This window comes from Eretmochelys imbricata, chromosome 6 (genome assembly GCF_965152235.1).
Source record: "Eretmochelys imbricata isolate rEreImb1 chromosome 6, rEreImb1.hap1, whole genome shotgun sequence".
NCBI lineage: Eukaryota > Metazoa > Chordata > Testudines > Cheloniidae > Eretmochelys > Eretmochelys imbricata.
In genome coordinates, this window is record NC_135577.1 from 14,527,711 (window position 1) to 14,545,536 (window position 17,826).

At 42.0% G+C, this 17,826-nt stretch overlaps 1 protein-coding gene across 1 annotated transcript; it reads right to left on the reverse strand.

Moving 5' to 3' along the window:
- Positions 1 to 1,094: 1,094 nt before the first annotated feature.
- On the reverse strand, positions 1,095 to 2,033 carry LOC144266468 (olfactory receptor 8U3-like). The gene has a single exon (XM_077819911.1). It carries the CDS (start codon positions 2,031 to 2,033, stop codon positions 1,095 to 1,097), a length of 939 nt encoding a protein of 312 aa, XP_077676037.1.
- Positions 2,034 to 17,826: the final 15,793 nt, after the last annotated feature.

The following is a 17,826-nucleotide window of genomic DNA, read 5'->3' on the forward strand; positions in this document are numbered from 1 at the left end:
TTTTTTTTTTATTTTGCTTTGTGACTTACATTTTTCTGTCTGGTTTCAGAGTAACAGCTGTGTTAGTCTGCATTCGCAAAAAGAAAAGGAGTACTTGTGGCACCTTAGCGACTAACCAATTTATTTGAGCATGAGCTTTCGTGAGCTACAGCTCACTTCATCGGATGCATACCGTGGAAAGTGTCTGTTACTTCTTAAAACCACTTAAATCCTACTTTTTATGCTTCATAAAATCACTTTTGTTTATTTACAAACTCAGTGTGAGTAACTGTTAGCTGGGGGGCAAACAGTTGTGCATCTCTCTCTGTCGGTGATATCGAGGGGGAACATTTATCCTTTTACCCTGTATAAGCTTCAGACAGAGTAAAATGAATTTATTTGGGGTTTAGATCCCATTAGGAGAAGAGTGTCTGTGTGCTGGAGACAGGTATCCTGCTGAGCTGGTTTCAGTCTAGACCTCCAGATTTGGGGGCGTGACCCAGACCCTGGGTCTGTGTTGCAGCAGGCTAGTGTCTCTGGCTCAGCAAGGCAGGGTTCTGGAAGCCTAGGCTGGCAGGGAAAATGGGCTCACAGGTAATTTCAGCACATCAGGTGACAGTCCCAATAAGGGTCTCTGTGACCGAACCCATCACACTATGCACTTGGGTTTCCTGCATTTCCAAAAAACATCACAGCCCCTGAGTGATGTGCTATTCAAGTCTGGGTTGCTCTCAATCTCTTCTTTCAAAGTAGTTGTACTTTGGGTAACTAATTAAATAACCATTGGAAGTTGAGCATAACATGGCTGTTACTCTGAAACCTGTCATTGGAAGTTGGAAGATGAAGTTGAGCATCTCACCCACTAGGTGGTCCCCTTAGCCACCAGCTAATAGAATCATTCTCTCTCTCTGGCCCTGTGATGCTTCCCATGTTTTGTCAACTGATCTCAGTTGGGGGCTGCAGACATTGTTGGAATACAAACAAATTAATAATAATAACAATATAATAACGAACAATACTCCCACGGGCTCTGCAAAATTACTTTGTAATGGACTGGGAATTGAATTCACCTGTTTCCACTCCCCACAACTAAACCAGTACAGAGTTAAACAGATTCAAGAATTGGTTATGAGTTTATTCATTTCTTTCCTCAGGGCGTCCTTCACCTCCGTGTTCCTCAGGCTGTAGATGAGGGGGTTCAACATGGGGATCCCCAGCGTGTAAAACACGGAGACCATTTTGTCCGTGTCCATGGAATAGCTGGAGGTAGGACATAAATACATGAAGAAGAGAGTGCCAAAAATCAGGACCACAGAGGTCAAGTGGAAAGTGCAGGTGGAGAAGGCTTTGCGCCGGCCCTCAGTTGAGCGGATCTGCAGGATGGTGGAGATGATATAGACATAGGAGAGGAGGACAGTCACAAAGTTGCTCACTGTAATGCAGCTCATGAAAGCAAACAGCATAATCTCATTGATGCGGGTGTCAGAGTAGGAGAGTACCAACAGTGGGAGGATGTCACAGAAGAAATGATTGGTGGTGTTGGAGCTGCAGAATGACAGCCAAAATGTAAAACACGTGTATATTATGGAATCCACCACCCCCACAATGTACACCCCAGCCACCAGCTCTTTACAAAGCTGCCTGGACATGGTGACCGTATAGAGAGGAGGATTACAGATGGCCACATAACGGTCATACACCATCACAGCTAGCAAGAGGCACTCAACTTCTGCAAAAATGATGGAGAGATTCACTTGCACAGCGCAGGCAGTGTAAGAAATGCTTTTCCTTTCGGCTAAGAAATTCAGCAGCATCTTAGGGGAAATTATCGAGGAAAAGCAGAGGTCACAAAAAGACAAATTCCTGAGGAAAAAGTACATGGGGGTGTGGAGTCGGGGATCAATTGTGATTAACAAGATCATCCCCCCATTCCCCACCAGGGTGACACCATAAATCAGTAGGAACACCACAAATAGGGGGACCTGCAGCTCCGGATGATCTGTCAGTCCTGAGAGAATGAACTCAGTCACCTCCGAGTGATTTCCTTCTTCCATCTCCTCCGAACAGAGATCAGGCAGCTACAGAGATGTGGGCAGGTGGATGGTGCGGAAAACGTGTCCCTTCTCTATTTTGAAATAAGAGAAGATAGATGGAGATCAGTTTCTCAATGGACATCAGTAAACGCTCCAGGAAGGGCTTAGTCTACAGGGCTTAGTTCACAGCTGGTTATTCCAGTTTTTTGATAAAATGCACACGCAGTGCAAATACAATCACACCCAGCTGAATCATGCCCCCCACAAAAATACTCCTGTTCACTATTCCCAATAAAAAAGAGTGATTTGTGACTCTGCTGTGAGAGAATCAGTCTGAAGAGATGATTCTTTAGCTAAAGAAAGGATGAGAGTAAAGGAGGGTTAATCTTTTTTACCCTCTTTGGGCAAGGTGAGCTCTGTGGCTTGGCATGTTGGTTTCGGGTAAAGCTTGCTTACTGTGCTAATTAAGCTCTTTTTTTGGCAAATACTTGAGCCTGTATGAAAACCCAGAGATATAATGGAAAGCACTGGCTTTGGTGACTATGTAATTGCCAATTTTTTCCAACCAAAGAGGTGGCTCTTTTAGCTGAAGGGGTCAGAGTTGGGACTAAGACTTTTAGTGCTGGAGGTCTTGAATTTAATACCTGCTGATCACTATGGTGTCTGTGTGTGTGTGTGTGTGTGTGTGGATGTAATTCAGGACAATAGCACATACCTGCTGAGGAGAGAGAGAGAGAGAGAGAGAGAGAGAGAGAGAGAAAGAGAGAGAGAGAGAGATTTGGTGGCATTTCCTCAACAACAGAAACTGCCAGTTTGAAGCATTTGGGAAGTTTTCTACTGAGATGTGTGATCTATGGGACATGATTCCTGAAGCAACTGGGAATACCTGAGCTCAGAGAGCCATAACCCCTAATTAACACATTCAGTGAAGCAAAGACACATTCTGTATAATTCATGCCCTGGGGATTAAATTGTCCCACTCTTTCTTACTATGCTATTAAATGATGCAATTTCTACCAGAGTTACAGAGTATGAGGTTAGGGGTATATTTCATTCTAGTGTTTTCAGTGCAAGTCCGGTAATGCATAGAGCTGATACACAAAGGGGGCTGGTTTGAGGAGACCGAAATCTTTTTTTCTAAAAACTTAATATTTTGGCTTGGAAATACCACGGGGGTGCATCTGATACCACACACCACCAATATGTTACATGAGCCAGTTTCCCAGGCTGGACTACATCCCTCATGATGCATGATGGTCTCTCCTCTTGCTGAACTTTCCTCGAACATCAAAAGAGTTCCACAGCAATCGTTTAGGGAGGAGGGGAGTTTGGAATGTTGATGGAAATCTTATAATTTCCAGGGAAAAGATAATTTCATGGAAAAAAGAGTTGACTGGAAAATCCAATTTCCCATCAAAAACACTTGTGAAGAAAAATTTTCAACCAGCCTTAGCAACAAATTTGGAACCAGAGAAACAGAAAGTTAGATACAGGTGACACGTGCTTATTGTTGGCAGCTGTAGCTGATGTCTTATCAGTCATTCGTGGTTTCAGAATCACCTCATTGTCCTCAACCCAATAAGTGGAATGTAAAACCTGAAAGACATGTAAGAGTACTCCAGATTATCTAGATATTTATAGCAAGCCAATCACCATGGTCTCCTAGTTCCTTCCCTTGTTAGGTTCTTCCCAAAGGTAGGAAAGATAGGTTCACTCATTTTGCTTGATGGAAACCACATGAAGACCAGCGTAGCTCAGGAGTTATGGACAAGTTACGGACTTCGGCAGTTCACAAAACTATCCCTCTTGCACTCATATTATCTGCATACAGAGCTCAGCTTTAAGATGCTAAATAAATCTATGAGTCAACTAGAAATAGTCATGCTCTCATTGCAAATATTAATAATTTTTTTGATAATTTATGAGAAGTTATAAGATTACACTGTATCATGTTATTAATACATGTTCCAAACAGAGGCTGGCAAACTGGTCTGTCTTAAACAAAGAAATGTGTGTGCTGCATAATTTTGTAACTAAATGGTAACCAGAGTCATCAAGCAGGAAGGGAAACAAAGGAAAGAGGAAGAGGTGAGGAAAAAGCAGCAGGGGCCATCCTTCTACATAGACATTTTTTCTTTTGGTAACCAGGTGGAAAAGTTTCTCAAAGAGCAGAGAGGACTATACAAAGTAGGGGCAGACAGCCCAAGCCATCGCTCTCTCTCTCTCTCTGCCTGCCCATTGATGCATCTGAAGGGATAAAGGAAGCAGCCCTGGGACTGGGGGTGGGGTCTTGACCTAAGAAGTTTGGTCAGTAAGACTGCTGAAAGCATGTGGTGAAGAAACTTTTGCTTTGAATTTCTCCTCATTTGTTAACTTAGGCACAAGTTGCATTCTAGCTTTATTTTTCTTGTAACCATCTCTGATTTCTATTTAAATAGACTGGATTAGATAAAACAATAAAAGAATGTTTATTGACTACAAAGATAGATTTTAAGTGAGTACAAATTAGGAGGCATAGAAGTGTCTGTGAAACTAAGTTGCAACATATTAGTGCTATTAAAGAAATAATGGACACTGTAGCTGGTATTGTCCAGGAGAGGACTGGGCAGCACAGGACATACATTTCTGGAGGGAAATCGAAGACTGGGGAGTGTGTTGGGGTCACCCTGCAGTATAACCAAGGGTGGTGAGAGCCGGAGCGTAAGCCAACTATTCCTGGCCAGGCTGCAGTTACATACACATGCTCAGGGTGTGATTTGCATGCTGGATGGTTATTTGTGAGTGGCCCAGGTGGAAGCACTTCATTAAGGCATTGCAGGGTTGCAGGCAGGTGTGACACAGCTGCTGATTAATCTAGTTTGGACCCTGGTATGTCACAGCCACCAACCTAGAAAATATCCCAGTAACACCAAAGGTGTGGTGCTGACTGATAGTAGCGTTGGATTGACATGAAAGGGTGAGGTCACCACAGGGATGGGCCCATGCACTGATCCATGGCTGCAGATGTACAAGGACATTATGCTCATCAAGTCCCCACAAAGAGATCCAAGGCAGGCCCAGTGATAACTCTTCTCTTCTTCACTATGGTAGCAGAAATTATCCCTCATGGGTGTGCAGGCTTGGCTGGTATTATCAGTGCTCCCGGGCCTGTTGGTGCCCCCTTCTCCTAAGAGGTGTCAACCTGTGAGGTATTGCAGGGTTCATTGTATTAGTTGGAAAGATTGATGATACAAGTCAGCTAAATTCTTTGGTATAATCCATGGGGGAGGGGTTATAAAGAATGGACGCAAAGTCCTGCTTCCCTGAACACTGGTAGAAACAACCAACAGCCAGCAATCGCTGTATTCAGAAACTCCCAAGTCTGTCACTCCAGATCTGTGCCCAGGAAACACTATGCCCCTACTTCTCTAGGAGTCGTGCTCACAACTCCTGCTCCTGGCTTCTCTGCCTCCTGTGACCCGGAATTGCCTGGGACAGTCCTCATTGAAAATGCCAAAGTCAGGGCAGGGTGAAAAAAAAGAGGATATTTCCCCAAACTGGTAGTTAACACTGAAGATCTCTGCAGCATCTCTGCAGATGCTGCTACAAAATATCTCCGAGCATGCCAGCTCCCTCCCGATTCTTTTGTTAATTTTATTTATTTCCTATAATTTATGTCCTTGAAACAGAGTGTGACATTGCACCCCATAATGTTTTATAGAAAAATGCTTAAGAATGTAAATATGACATAACTGGAATAAGTTTTATGCTAGATTTGCCAAGTAACATATCTCTGCAAAGGTTATGTTCTACTCGATATATTCATCCTATCTGCATGCATGTATCATTTTTGTATTAAAAGTTGTGAATATTGGCTACTTGCTTGTTTGATTTTAGGTAGCCTCAGTGAAGCAGTTGGTCAGCTTCTTGAGGAAAGTCTATTCTCAGTAAGTGCCCAATCAAGAAACACTTAAACTATGTGTTTGCAGCAGGCAAGTGTGTCTGGCTCAGACAAGGTAAGCTCCTGAAGTCCCAAGCTGGCAGGGGAAACAGGCTCAAAGGGAGTCTCAGGAAGTTGGGTGGCAGTCCTAAAGGGGTTTCTGTGACCTGACACGTCACACTGGCATAGTTGAGCAGGATCAGTGCACAACTGATTGCTTTAAGACACTTTTAATGATTTTAAGTGAGTTTTCAGTGTGGTGGCTGGGGAACAGACAAAGTGCTTACTGGTTTGTTATCTTCTTTTTGCTTATTTCGGATAAGGGAAATAGTGACAGAAAAATAAGCAAAGTAAGTAAGAGTGAAGATGAGAAGAAGCTAGAACTGCACAAGTTGCAGACTGTCGCCTGATTTAGGGTGTAAACTCATAATATTAATTTAATTTATCAAGTTTAAGTTCATTTCATTAATAATAATAATAATTAATTATTACTATTAATAGTATGGGGTTTAGGCTCTCCAATCTTTTTGATCAAAAGATAAAAGTTCTTGTCCTGAATCAGGCTCCACAGAATTTAAAAGGACCCTTGGGGGTATGACAGGAAGCTGACGCTCACATAGATATAGCCTTAAAGACCTTTTATTAAAATCAATAACAGTAAGTAAGTGGTAAAATACCCAGAATTACAAAGTTACAATTGCATTACTGCTACTCAAAAGATACATATGCTAATACACTATTATATGCAACAAAGGTTTGGCCTGATGGGAAGAGACACAGGAACAGTCTTGCAGTTCAGGTTTCTCAATTCTTGAGTGAGGGATGCAGTGCTTAGAAGAAAGTAATGCTAAGAGCTAACTTAGGGTTTACTTGACTAACTTAAACTTAAAATCAAAACCTAATAAACAAAACTAAGAATAAAAGCTTGGGGAAACCAAGCTTAGTCTAGTTCCCTTGAAACTGAAAGTTTAAGAAGAACAAGTATAGCCTTCTAATAGTAGTAGTCATAGTAGATAGATAGAATAGATAAAATAAAATAGAAAGAGTGAGTGAAAGGAAGATAGAGTAAGTGAGAATGATAGAGCGGAGTGGTGTGCTCTAGCAAAGTGGGTCACCTCTTTTATAGGGCACAAGTGCTGGAAATCCTTCCTCCTATGCTCAAAGTTCATTCCTCACCCACAAAATGTTAGGGTACGCTTACTCCATAGGCTAGTATGTTTTTGTGTATTGATAACACGTACATATGCACATAGGTTTCCTTCTGGTGTACCTGTTAAGTTTGTGGATACAACATTGAAAAACCCACTCTGCCATTCTCCATTGTCTGTTGATCTAGATAAAAGGACATAGACATAAGCGTGGGTACTTATCTATTTAAGGAACAAGATGAAGGTCCACTTTACTTTTCTGGGTAAAAGGTCTTAATATAGATGTGTTAACGTTCCTTAGCTCAACATACAGGATATGGCCTGTAGATCTCTTGCATTACAGCCAAACTTACTTTAATATAAATTTATAAACCTATTACAATAAACCAAATACTTAAACTATAAGAAAAGACACATACATATATATACACACATGCAAGCAAGCACGTTAGTCCTATAGGCTACACGCACCCCTTTGATGGGGTGGTTTGCAACAATGAAACCCATCACACAGGTAGGATGTAGGTGGTTAAGTGTTTATGGGGACAGTTTCAATGCCATTTTCATAAAGATGGTAAGATGGGTTGGATTGAATAATAGTAATGTTTTCAAAAGTGGGAATGGGGAAATAACTTAATTTCCTATCAAAGTAGGTTGCTTTGGAGTAAAACAAAAATTTGGTTCTCTGACAGGACACTCCAAAGGACCATATTGGTACCTCTTTTGGTTGGTAACCATGCAAAATTGGTTATTTCCAGCATAGGTCACCCTCTCTATCAAAGTCTTCCACTTGGTCAGCCTCACCAGGCATGACAATGATGAATTCCATACTTGCTCTCCCTGCAGTCCACACAGAACACTGTCTGTTTCAGACATGTTACACCTGCAGATGTACTGAGGCTCTTTTTAGAGCAACATCTGTGGCACTTTCTAAGTCTGAGTTGGAGTGTGATAGATCACCAGGGGAGGTGCATTAATGCATTCCCTATAGATGTCGTCTTCAAGGGGACCTATAGAATGGACAGCAACCAGTTGCCTGTACACATCCTTGTCTGGGTCAAACTGGTAATGAGACTGTGAATGAGACATACAAAGATTGTGCCATTAAACAATCTTTAGAAAGAAAACAAATGTTTCGGTTGGGGTGAGGTGTCACAGATCCCATTTTTCTCATAGCACTTACTGATAAATGCTGGCATGAATCCAAACATGTGGATTGTTCCTTTTCCAGCTTTTGAAAACATTTGGGACAGTACCAACTTAATAGTTGCTCATTTTTAATTAAGTCAGGAACCTTTCCCAATCTTAAGGATCATAATGCATCAGTGATTACATTTACTACGTATTCCCCATTTGCAGAACATATAATCTCCCTTTTTTAAAATGGTGATCCCTGTGCTGATCATTGTTTTAAAGGGATCAGCTGATTACTTTTATGTTGGGTCTCATTAAACTGTTGGGTTATGTCATACTTATTATAAACAGTAAATTGCTTTTCCTGTGGATAAGTCCTGGGTTGAGTATGATAGTCCATTCCTTTTGTGTTGGTATGTCCTGTTTCACGTGCTCAGTCAATTGAGCACAACTATGTCATCTGGCTTCATGAGGTTGTAACAGTTCAGTCCCAAATTTGTGATTTTGGCTCAGTCTTACCCTTAGAGCAATGATAAGGGTGTAGTAAATCAGAAATATCAATGTCCATTTTATGGTTGCAATCAGCTGGGCTCCAGGTGTCACGATTCCATCTAATGCTGTTCACTTAAGTCCTGAGGAGGAAATTGCTCCTGTGACCTGGATGATCTAAACAACTTTAACTGATGAGTATGATACATTCTGTTTCCATTACGCTTGCCCCCTGTCATTCTAATCTTATACACTGCTGAACTGAGTTTATCGATGATTCAGAAGGGTCCGATCCATCGGTTACACAACCCATGTTCTGGTGATTTATACAACAACAACATTAGTTGCTTTTTAACCTTCCTAGTAGTCTCTCTTTGGTTTTGTCAAAGTAAGCCTTTGCCTTACGTTTGGCTTTTCCCAGTTTAGTTGCTACCTGCAAGTGGATTTGATTTATATGTTTTTTGCAGATTCTGCAGGTAGGTATCCATTTTTATTCCCTCTGATTGAGTGCCACTTGTTTGCCAAATTAAATGTAGTTGCATTGTTCGGCCTGTCATCACTTCAAAGTGTTTTATCAGAAGATGCAACAGGTGTTGCTCTCAATGCCATTAAAACTAGAGGCATGAGAGTGTTCAAGTTAAGTCCATTGGCATTAACCAGTTTCATCAACATCACTTTTATAGTCTGATTTCTTTGTTCCACCATCCCAGATGACTGTGGTCTGTATGGGATGTGTAGTCTCTGAGGGACTTCCATTAACTTAAGACAGTCCCTAAAGAACTGTTTAGTGAAATGTGATCCCTACCTCTGCAGGGATCTCCCATCGAGGGAAGACTTGCTTTATTGGGAACTTGGTGGTGGCTTTTGCAGTATTGGCCTTAAGAGGAAATGCCTCTACCCACTTTGAAAAAGGATCGACCACTAATAGGTATTGGTTACCTCTTTGAGTCCTTGGCAAAGGACCTACAAAGTCAATCTACAAAGCCATCCAAGGACCTTTGTACACCTGAGATTTTAATGGTGCATTTCTTTTGTGCAAAGGATCTACTGTTAGTGACCCTTTTCTTTTTGTTTTGGAAAGCTTTAGGATTACTTTCACCATGTTTTTTTCCAATTTTTGTGTTTCTTTATAACCCGTAATGAGGTTTAGCTTGATGGTAATAACTAGAACCGTTAACAAAGAAATGATACCTATTTACAGAATTTGTTTTCTGGATCAATGGTTGGAAAAGCTTTTGTTTTTCCTCCCCCCTTAGATCCAATTGATCAAGACTTGGACACACATGTGGCTCCTCTTGGTACAGTAGGGCAGTTGGTAACCTAATGGGTTTTACTGCAATTTTTTTTTTCTTGCAGCAATAATGCCCAGTGGGCCAAGCGAGCATCTGAGACTTGCCCATCTTTTACCCCATTGGACAATAAGAACCGAAGGGGAGTGTGTGATGAGTGTAATATGATTGGACTGAAGCCAATTAGAAAAAAAAGTGTTGTATGGCCCAACTGGTTGCCAATAGGTACTTTTCACAATTGTCATACTTAAGTTCAATTGATGACATTAAATGTGAGGCATAGGCAACAGTTCTGATTTTCCCATGTCTCCCTTGTGAAGCCACAGCCGCTAATGCATTAACACTCACCGCTACCTCCAGATGATAGGGTATCTCAGGATTTGGAGTGATGAACACCGGAGCCTTGATAATGCCTTGTTGCAGCTGGGATATTGCTTCCAGGTGTTGCTCAGTCCATTTCCATCTGACCCCTTTTTTTTAATAGTTGGTACAAGGATCCTGCAATGGAAGCAAATCCCTGTGGTACCCAGTTAAACTCAAAAAGGATTTTAAAGGGTCCTGTGGTAAAGGCAATGTTTGGATTGCATCTACTTTCTGTTGCTCTGGGGTTCTACCCCATTTTGTCAGGGTGAGACCCAAGAAAGAGACATGATTGCCATAAGCTGTGCCTTGGCCGGATTGCAGTTCAGCCCTGCTTTCTATAGGATCTGTAGGAGCTCGTTATGTCTTTCTAGACACTCCTTTTTAGTCTGTGTTGCTAAACACAGGTTATCTACATATTGAAATAAAACAGCTGGTTTAGAAAATTGTGACAGTACCTGCCTCATTGCACGTGGAATAAAGCTGAAGAATTTTATATCCCTGGGGTAAATGTGTCCAGGAATATTGGACTCCTTGGAAACTAAACGCAAACCAGTACTGTAAAATGTGGGCCAATGATAATGTCCAAAGCTGTTACTGATGTCAAGGACAGTAAACCACTTAGCTTCTGGATTAACGGACTTGATTAAATTTGGCATCTTGGCCACTGTAGGGGCACAAGTGGGTGTGACCTGATTCAGGCATCTATAATTTAATTGTGAGATGCCAAGAACTATTTGGTTTCTTCATGGGCCAAATGGGGAATTGGCAGTGGAAGTACACTTACGTAGTACTCCCTGTGTTAGTAAAGACTTGATAGTCTTTCTATATATGGGTTTGCCTGTTCTGGGTAAGGATTTTGTCTTTCGGCTGATATATCTCCTCCTTCCACAACACTAGTGACTGCCATACATCCACAATCAAGTTTGTATTTAGCAAAGGCATCTGCATCCTTGCAAAGTAACACCTGTAACTCATGTTGGTCTGCATGATTAGCCACTATTTTGTTTAAATCATACCCCTCAGGTTCAGAGTCCTCCACTGGAGATACCATGCCACACTTAGGTAAGATTACTGGTGAGTCGTCCTTTGCCTGTTCTACAGTAAGATACAACAATTGGTTACCCAAATCAAGAACACATTTCTGTTTGTCTAGGAAATCAGTTTCCAATAGGGTCCTAATTTCATCAATGCAAAGGTATGAACCTTTCTTAGGTGACCTATCTGTACTGCAATGGGTATAGAAAGTGTGGTAACGACCTGATAACTTGCAAAAGTTGCAAGTGTTTTTGTATGCCCTGATGACAGAGACAAGGATCTAGGATCCTTAACATGGAAAATAGTATTTGCTGCCCCAGGATCTCTAATAACATTTCTGTGGCTGCCCCCTTCCACTGCAGATACTGTGGGTCTCCCGCATGCATCCCTGCCTAAAGGATCTATGACTACGCTTGGGGCCAATTGGCATTATGTTGAGTAATTTTTAGAGTATGCAGACAAATAAACTACAGATTTTCCTTCTATTTCTCTGGAGGCTGTCCACCGTAGAGAAGGAAATGAGTTAACAGAGACCACCAGATGGTTTGATGGTGCTGGGCGTTGGCTTCCCATTATTAGCTCATTCACGTGAGTTTGGAGTTTCTGGATATCCCGTCGTTGAGACTTAAGCATTTGCTTAAACATCATTACAACTGAGTCCTCATTTTTGACTTGGGTCTCTGCAAGCGTGATTTTTTCTGTGCAGCACTTGAAAAGAAAGGAACATGGTCCCAGGCCCTACATGGGATCCAAACGCATAACCCTGTTGAGGGGCTGTCACGGTTCCTTCCCCACTCTGAACTCTAGGGTACAGATGTGGGGACCTGCATGAAAGACCCCCTAAGCTTATTCTTACCAGTTTAGGTTAAAAACTTCCTCAAGGTACAAACTTTGCCTTGTCCTTGAACCCTGTGCTGCCACCACGAAACGTGTTAAAGAACAGGGGAAGAGCCCACTTGGAGACATCTTCCCCCCAAAATGTCCACCCAAGACTCTACACCCCCTTTCCTGGCAAAGGCTTGATAAAAATCCTCACCAATTTGCATAGGTGAACACAGACCCAAACCCTTGGATCTTAAGAACAATGAAAAAAAAAACATGCAGTTCTTGAAAAGAAGAATTTTAATAGAAGAAACAGTAAAAAAGAAACACCTCTGTAAAATCAGGATGGTAAATACCTTACAGAGTAATTAGATTCAAAACATAGAGAATCCCTCTAGGCAAAACCTTAAGTTATAAAAAGACACAAAAACATGAATATACATTCCATTAAGCATAGCTTATTTTATCTGCCATTTAAATAAAACAGAATCTAACGCATATCTAGCTAGATTACTTACTAAATTCTAAGACTCCATTCCTGTTCTGTCCTTCGCAAAAGCATCACACAGACAGACTCAAACCCTTTGTTTTTTTCCCCCCCTCCAGCTTTGAAAGTATCTTGTCTTCTTATTGGTCATTGTGGTCAGGTTCCAGCGAGGTTATCCTAGCTTCTTAACCCTTTACAGGTGAAAGGGTTTTTCCTCTGGCCAGGAGGGATTTTAAAGGTGTTTACCCTTCCCTTTATATTTATGATAAGTACTGACACCAAAAGTCCCCCACACAACTCTTTGTGAGTTTAGGAATCATTCAATTAATGGCAAGATAGTTTAGGTGACCAAACATATACAGACACATTTTCAAGAATAATCTTTGAGTGTGAATGCCACTGTTATTGGAATCTCAATGTAAAAGGCCTTGGGACTTATTTTCCTAAGTGCTGAGTACTTATAGCTCCTGTTGACTTCAGCTGGAGTAGTGGAACCTTTTATTTCTGGAAATCAGGAAGGAGGGGACTGAAGTTGGGCACCCGTAAACAGAGGCTACTAAAATCACTGGCCATTTCTGAATCTTTTGGGCACGGTGAATTACAGTGAATACCCGAAGCACCAATCACCTCACAGTACGTCCACACTGCAATGTAAGCCCAGGGTTCAAACTTATGCTCAAGTCAAGCTTCCTTCCATCTACACACAAATTGCACTAACCAAGGGCTCAAACCCAGGGTCCGAGGACCCCACAGCGATAGAAGGTCTGAGCCTGAGTCAAGATGAGACCCATGGTTCAAGCCCTTTATTGGTTTGCAGTGTAGACACAGTCACACTGGACTCATGCTCTGGGAATCTGCCAAAAGCATCCCGCAGGCTGAGTTTCTTTGTCTGATGATTCTATGAGGAACGATAGTCATTGTCCTGTCCATTGCAACAATCCCTAACCTGGGGTTACAAATGAGTGTAAAAAAAACAGGAGTACTTGTGGCACCTTAGAGACTAACTAATTTATTAGAGCATAAGCTTTCATGGGCTACGCCCACTTCATCAGATGCACTGAATGGAACATATAGTAAGAAGATACATATATATATATATATATATACATACAGAGAAGGTGGAAGTTGCCATACAAAATGTAAGAGGCTAAATAAGATGAGCTATTGTCAGCAGGAGAAAAAAAAAAACTTTTGTAGTTATAATCAAGATGGCCCATTTAGACAGTTGACAAGAAGGTGTGAGGATACTTAACATGGGGAAATAGTTTCAATATGTGTAATGACCCAGCCACTCCCAGTCTCTATTCAAACCCAAGTTAATGGTATCTAGTTTGCATATTAATTCAAGCTCAGCAGTTTCTCGTTGGAGTCTGTTTTTGAAGCTTTTCTGTAGCAGAATTGCCACCTACTTAAGTCTTTTACTGAGTGGCCAGAGAGGTTGAAGTGTTCTCCCACCGGTTTTTGAATGTTATGATTCCTGATGTCAGATAAGTGTAGATTCTCAAACCCTAGTTTCACAAACTCGGGGTCTGCTAACACGAGTTCTGCTAGCCCAGGGCTTACACTGCAGTGTAGACATGTCCTCCGAGAGCTAGTGAGTCACTGTGGTGTGTGTGGGTGTTCAGTGCAATGGGGCTCTGGTCTCAGTTTGCACCTCCAATCGCTACTGTAAAAGTAATAATAATATTGAGCTATGCACAAGCTTCAACCACATGCCAGGCTCCTTCGAGGCTCCTTTGATTTTAAACTTCTGACCTAGCAGAGCTCCCTCAGGAATGGAGAGATTGAAAAGGTCTGAGGAATCACAACCTAACCCCTAGGCCTGCTGCCTTTTAGACAGACCCATGACACCCTGTCAAACATTTCCCCTCTTTTTGCAATTTGCTCCCTTCTGTCTCCGACTGCTGCCACTCCGTTTTTGCCCTCACCAAAACACAGTGGAGGTTTTATCTCGCTCCCTTGCCCAGAACACAGCTCAGACCCAGGGCAGAGGGAAAAGCAATTCTCAAGGCTGGGGAGCCTGCTGGGTGGCCTACAGAAGCAGCTGTATCCTTGAGCTGAGAACTGTGCAGGTTGACTGTGTGTTGTGTAAAGAAATACTTCCTTTTAGTGTTTTAAACCTGCTGCCTAGTAATTTCATTTGGTGTCCCCTAGTTCTTGTGTTACGAGAAGTAGTAAACAGTACTCCCTTCTCTACTTTCTCTGCACCAGTCATGATTTTATAGACCTCAATCGTATCTCCCCTTAGCCATCTCTTTTCAAGCTGAAAAGCCCCAGTCTCATAAATCTTTCCTCATACGGAAGCCGTTCCATGTCCCTAATCACTTTTTTGCTCTTTTCTGAAACTTTTCCAAATCCAATGTATCTTTTTTTGAGATGGGGCAACTACATCTGCACACAGTATTCAAGATGTGGGCATACCATGTATTTATATAGAGGCAAGATGATATTTTTCTGTCCTATTATCTATCCCTTTCTTAATTATTTCCAGTATTCTGTTTGCTTTTTGACTGCCACTGCACATTAAGTGGATGTTTTCAGAGAAGTATCCACAATGACTCCAAGATCTCTTTCTTGAGTGGTAACAGCTAATTTAGATCATTCTCGTGTGTAACAGTGTGGCAGAGAGCATGACTTGGTCCCCGGCATGTAGCATCCCTGCTCCAGCAATGGTACCTCCATGTGCCATCCTCTTTGCCAGCCCAGGGTGCTACTTGCAATGTACGATGCTGGTTTTCCAATTTATTTGAACTCCAAGAGCATGATCTTGTGTCTTTGAAACTTCACAGCCCAATTAAATGTGACTTATGGATGGTTCTGAACAGCCGCCAGGTTGGAGTCTAGAACTTGAAATACCAGGAAAGCTGGTGGGTGCACAAATTCAGGGTTCCCATTTGGCCCTGTGGTAGAGCAGTCTCCTCCCAATCCCCACTCCTCCCCTGCTCATGACCTTCTCCCAAGCATCCCCAGGTGGCCTGAGTCTATCTGTACCACCCTACCATCCATCTCTCCCTCCTCCGGGTTCCACAGCTGCACTCACAACAGATCAGTCTTGCAGGCCCTTTCAGCTGGGTTTTATGTATTTTCCAGAGACAAAGAACCAAAAGGAGAAGAACAGCATAAGGCAATTTTTCTGCTGGCCTTGGTCTCTGCTCTCGGGGTCTTTCCTCCAAAGTTATTGCCAACTCTTCTGTCTCTAGCCATCCTTGCTGCTCCTTCCTTTCTCTGCAGCTACTGCAACTCTCTCAGACACTTTCTCTTGTTCTACTTGCTGATCAGTAAGAGAAACCGCTGATCCGTGTTCAGGTGGGCCTTCGTAGTTGCTAGGGTTGGCTGAGCTAAGACCTCTAGTCCTTAAAATGCCAAACCACCCCAGTACAGGGCTATTTACAGGGACAGGCCATAATCAGCAATCTTGTCCTTTTCTACATCACCTCCCTCCCTTTCTGCTTTACCAGTACAGCTAGCACCAATACCATGGGTGTTCCTTTCTCCCATTCCATTCTTCGTGTGTTTCCATATTGTTCCCTCTGCATGGAACATCCTCACCACACAACTTCCCCAATGCACCACCCTTTCTTTACTAATAATAATTAATAATAAATGGCTGTTCATCAAAAGAAAGAGAGAAAGAAAGAAATTCCCAGTCCTTACACATCCTGCTTTCTTTGTATGTGTCCGTCTTCCTTTGATCATAAGGTCTTTGTATTAGGGAGTGTTTCTACCTTTTCTGTCTTGTAAAGCACACACTATTGACACTTAAGAGACAAATAATTGATATGTCACAAACAAAAAAATACCCTTTGTCATAAAGGTTGCTCTCCTCACTAAAGTAAGACATAAAAATTAGAAAATACACAAAGGATTAAAGGGTTTCAAAGTCAAGCACTCTCAAGTTAGGAAATACCAGAATGAGCATTGTCCAGACAACATTAACTCTACAATAAATGAGGAAGTGATCCTTCAGACAACAGACTTCTTCAATACACAGCTCCAGAGCAGAAAACCCTGTGCACTGAATAAGGCAGGGGTCCTGTGGAAAAAAAAATATGGGATCATGTAATTAAAGTCTGCATCATCATGCAAATGCCCTGGCACCCTTAATTCAGTCCTCTTGTGCAACGTTCATTTGGACATTTGCTAACCTGAGAATGCTAAACTTTGTAACCTTTTAATCCTTTAAAAAACCTTAACTTTGCATTTCCTAATTAGTTTATAGTTTATTTTTATTGATGAAAGCAAACTTAAGTAACATTAAATGAAGGGTTTTTGGTTTCTTAATTTCCTTCGTTATTTAATAGAAAGAAAATCTATTATATATGTGCTGTTTAAACAATGAAGCTCTTACTCATGTGTTGTCTGCTATTATCTCGTGAGCTCCAGGCTTGACCCCGCTCTCTCTGTCACCAGTGAGAATGAAGTGTCTCTCCACTGAAGTCCACGGAGTTGCACTGACAAGAACAAGGTCAGAATCTGCTCTCAATCTCCATATGATTCCTTCAAGTCTCTCCATAAAACCCAACTCTCTTGCAAAGGCTGCAGAAAACTGCCAATTGATAATGACAGGCAGGGTGTGAGCTGTTCCTACTGCATTTGCTACTGCTGATTGACTTACTGCAACTATGAACCATGCTCACAGAGACATGGTGGGTGAGGTAATATGCTGTATTGGACCAAGTTCTTTAGGTGAGAGAGACAAATGTCTGAGATACACAGAGCCCTTCCTCAGGCCTGGGAAAGGTACTCTGAGCGTCACCGTTAAATGCCAGCTGGAACAGATTCCTTGGTGTAAATAGCTAGCACATATTGTAATGGACTATTCAAGTACCATTCCCAGACCTGAAGAAGAGCTCTGTTCGGCTTGAAAACTTGTATCTCTGGTTCCAAAGGAAGATAGTAAACCACCCACCTTTTCTCTCTAATATCCTGGGGCCAAAATGGCCAGAACTACACTGCATACAGCCCTGCTCTAAGACAGTCTGTATTAAAACATCCTGTCGTTGTTACTCCCCCTTCCTTCCCGCTAGCTCATGGACTCATAGATTTCATGGCCAGAAGGAACCACTGGGATTATCCGGTCTGACCTCTTGTATAACACAGGCCAGAGAACTTCCCCCGCTCTCCAACG